Genomic DNA, 1,721 nt, shown 5'->3' on the forward strand with positions numbered 1-1,721 from the left:
TTGTTCCATTGAAAGAGTACAACTTTGTTCAACGGCTGGGAATATTGCCATTGTCAGCAATATGAGGAACCAGACACTCCTAGATAGTTTATCCTTCATTCAACTCCTATACTAGTATATTCTATACTAAGTAGTAGACATGCCCCCGTACAGCGTACTGCATTGACCGGATGGCAACCGGTCGACTCGGCTCATTAATACAAAACACTCCGGATTTCGGTTGAGAGAAGACACGATGTTTCACTTTTTTTTTTTTTTGTTCCGAATGGGAATCTGCAGATCAATCACTGCATTAATTAAGAGGCGCCGGACGGGCCGGTCCTCCATCGTCTCCATCCTGAGTTCATCCTTTTGTCGAATTAGGGCTAGGGTTACCTACACAAAGCCTTGACGCCACGATGGCTGTCTAACCGTTTGGGGAGTAGTAGGCTAGCCAATGATGGAATGTCGGGCCGTCGGCTACGGAGACTGGAGCGTAGGGCCGGCTGGCTGGGTTTGATGTAGGTACCTGTTTGCATGCTGCCCTGATTAACCTTGGTAAAGCCTGGGTTTTGTTTCTGGCTGGATTACTAGCCCTAGTCATAGACTTTACGCGAACAGCTCGAAAGAAACAAGATTCAGAAATTCTACATGGGCACGTGAATGCAGCATTGAACTGGGTTATGGATTGCCCCTGTCCATGGTATATCTCTAGCTACTAACGAAATTCAGGTAGTGAAAGATGGTCTTGCAGAGAACATTCACATTCATTGAGAGTGAGGACTCTTATATCATGTCAACGGTTAGAGCTGGAGCATCAACGTCTGTCACAGGACCGACAAGAAGTGCATCAAGCCTGTCAATGAGGTTTTTGCTAGGTAACTCGAGCATGTTGAAATTGAACAAGGTCTCACATGAAACTTGTCCAAATCTGAATTGACGATCATGAAAACAGTCCTATAGATTGCAGGTCAAAGCCTACATGACTTGGTTCTCAACAACTTGTGCTACAAAGGCCATTACAGTCACAGACGCTATGCCTTTGTCCATGAGATAGTGAGTCAATGCCTTTGTATTCACGACTGAGTCCATCGTCATCATGGACTATATAAACACGCCTAGCCATCTTGCAGCGATGTTGATGAGGCAAGGATTTCTACCTGCACTTTTTGATCCAAGTGAAATCGCAAAGCGACTCACGCACTTTAGTGAACAGCTATCAAAATAGAAGAAACAGCAGCATCATGGCTCCATCGTCCGCGCAATGGGAACTCTCGATCGTGCTCATCGGAGATGGTGAGCTATTCCCTGCTCCCTGGACTTTCATGATCCATAGACCGGGGAAGGATGACTTCTGTGATTTGCTATATGTGGCCCCTTTCGGAGGCGTATGGATGTTCTATCCAAAAGAGGCGGTAGGGTTGCAGGACAGGGTACTACGGCATTATAATGGCCGAGTTAAACTTACTATGTTCACGGATGCCCAGCGACCAAACCTGAAGGGTATTATCAGCAGAGTGCCAATTCCTGAGACAGACTTTCAGTCTTCAAGCAGAACATATTCTGAGACTCATAAATGCCAGTATTGGGTCCATGATGTGGTGGCAAAACTGGTAGCCGAAAAACTCCTCGAACCCGGCACCAAGGAGTTGGTTGGAAGCCTTATCGGAAAGAAGGCAGCGGAAGTGCCAGCAATAGCCAAAGAGAAATGGATTGCAACCCTCGACATCCCAAAGAAATAG

The 1,721-nt window shown here is 46.4% G+C and overlaps 1 protein-coding gene across 1 annotated transcript; it reads left to right on the forward strand.

The window, feature by feature from the left end:
- Positions 1-1,223: 1,223 nt before the first annotated feature.
- VTN31DRAFT_6014 (uncharacterized protein) lies at positions 1,224-1,721 on the forward strand (the record flags this gene model as incomplete). The annotated part of the gene is made up of 1 exon (XM_069406578.1): positions 1,224-1,721. The coding sequence occupies one exon, from the start codon at positions 1,224-1,226 to the stop codon at positions 1,719-1,721; it is 498 nt and encodes a 165-aa protein (XP_069259096.1).

Source organism: Thermomyces dupontii (genome assembly GCF_041956625.1).
Source record: "Thermomyces dupontii strain NRRL 2155 unplaced genomic scaffold VTN31scaffold_6, whole genome shotgun sequence".
In the NCBI taxonomy this organism is placed as follows: Eukaryota; Fungi; Ascomycota; class Eurotiomycetes; order Eurotiales; family Trichocomaceae; genus Thermomyces; species Thermomyces dupontii.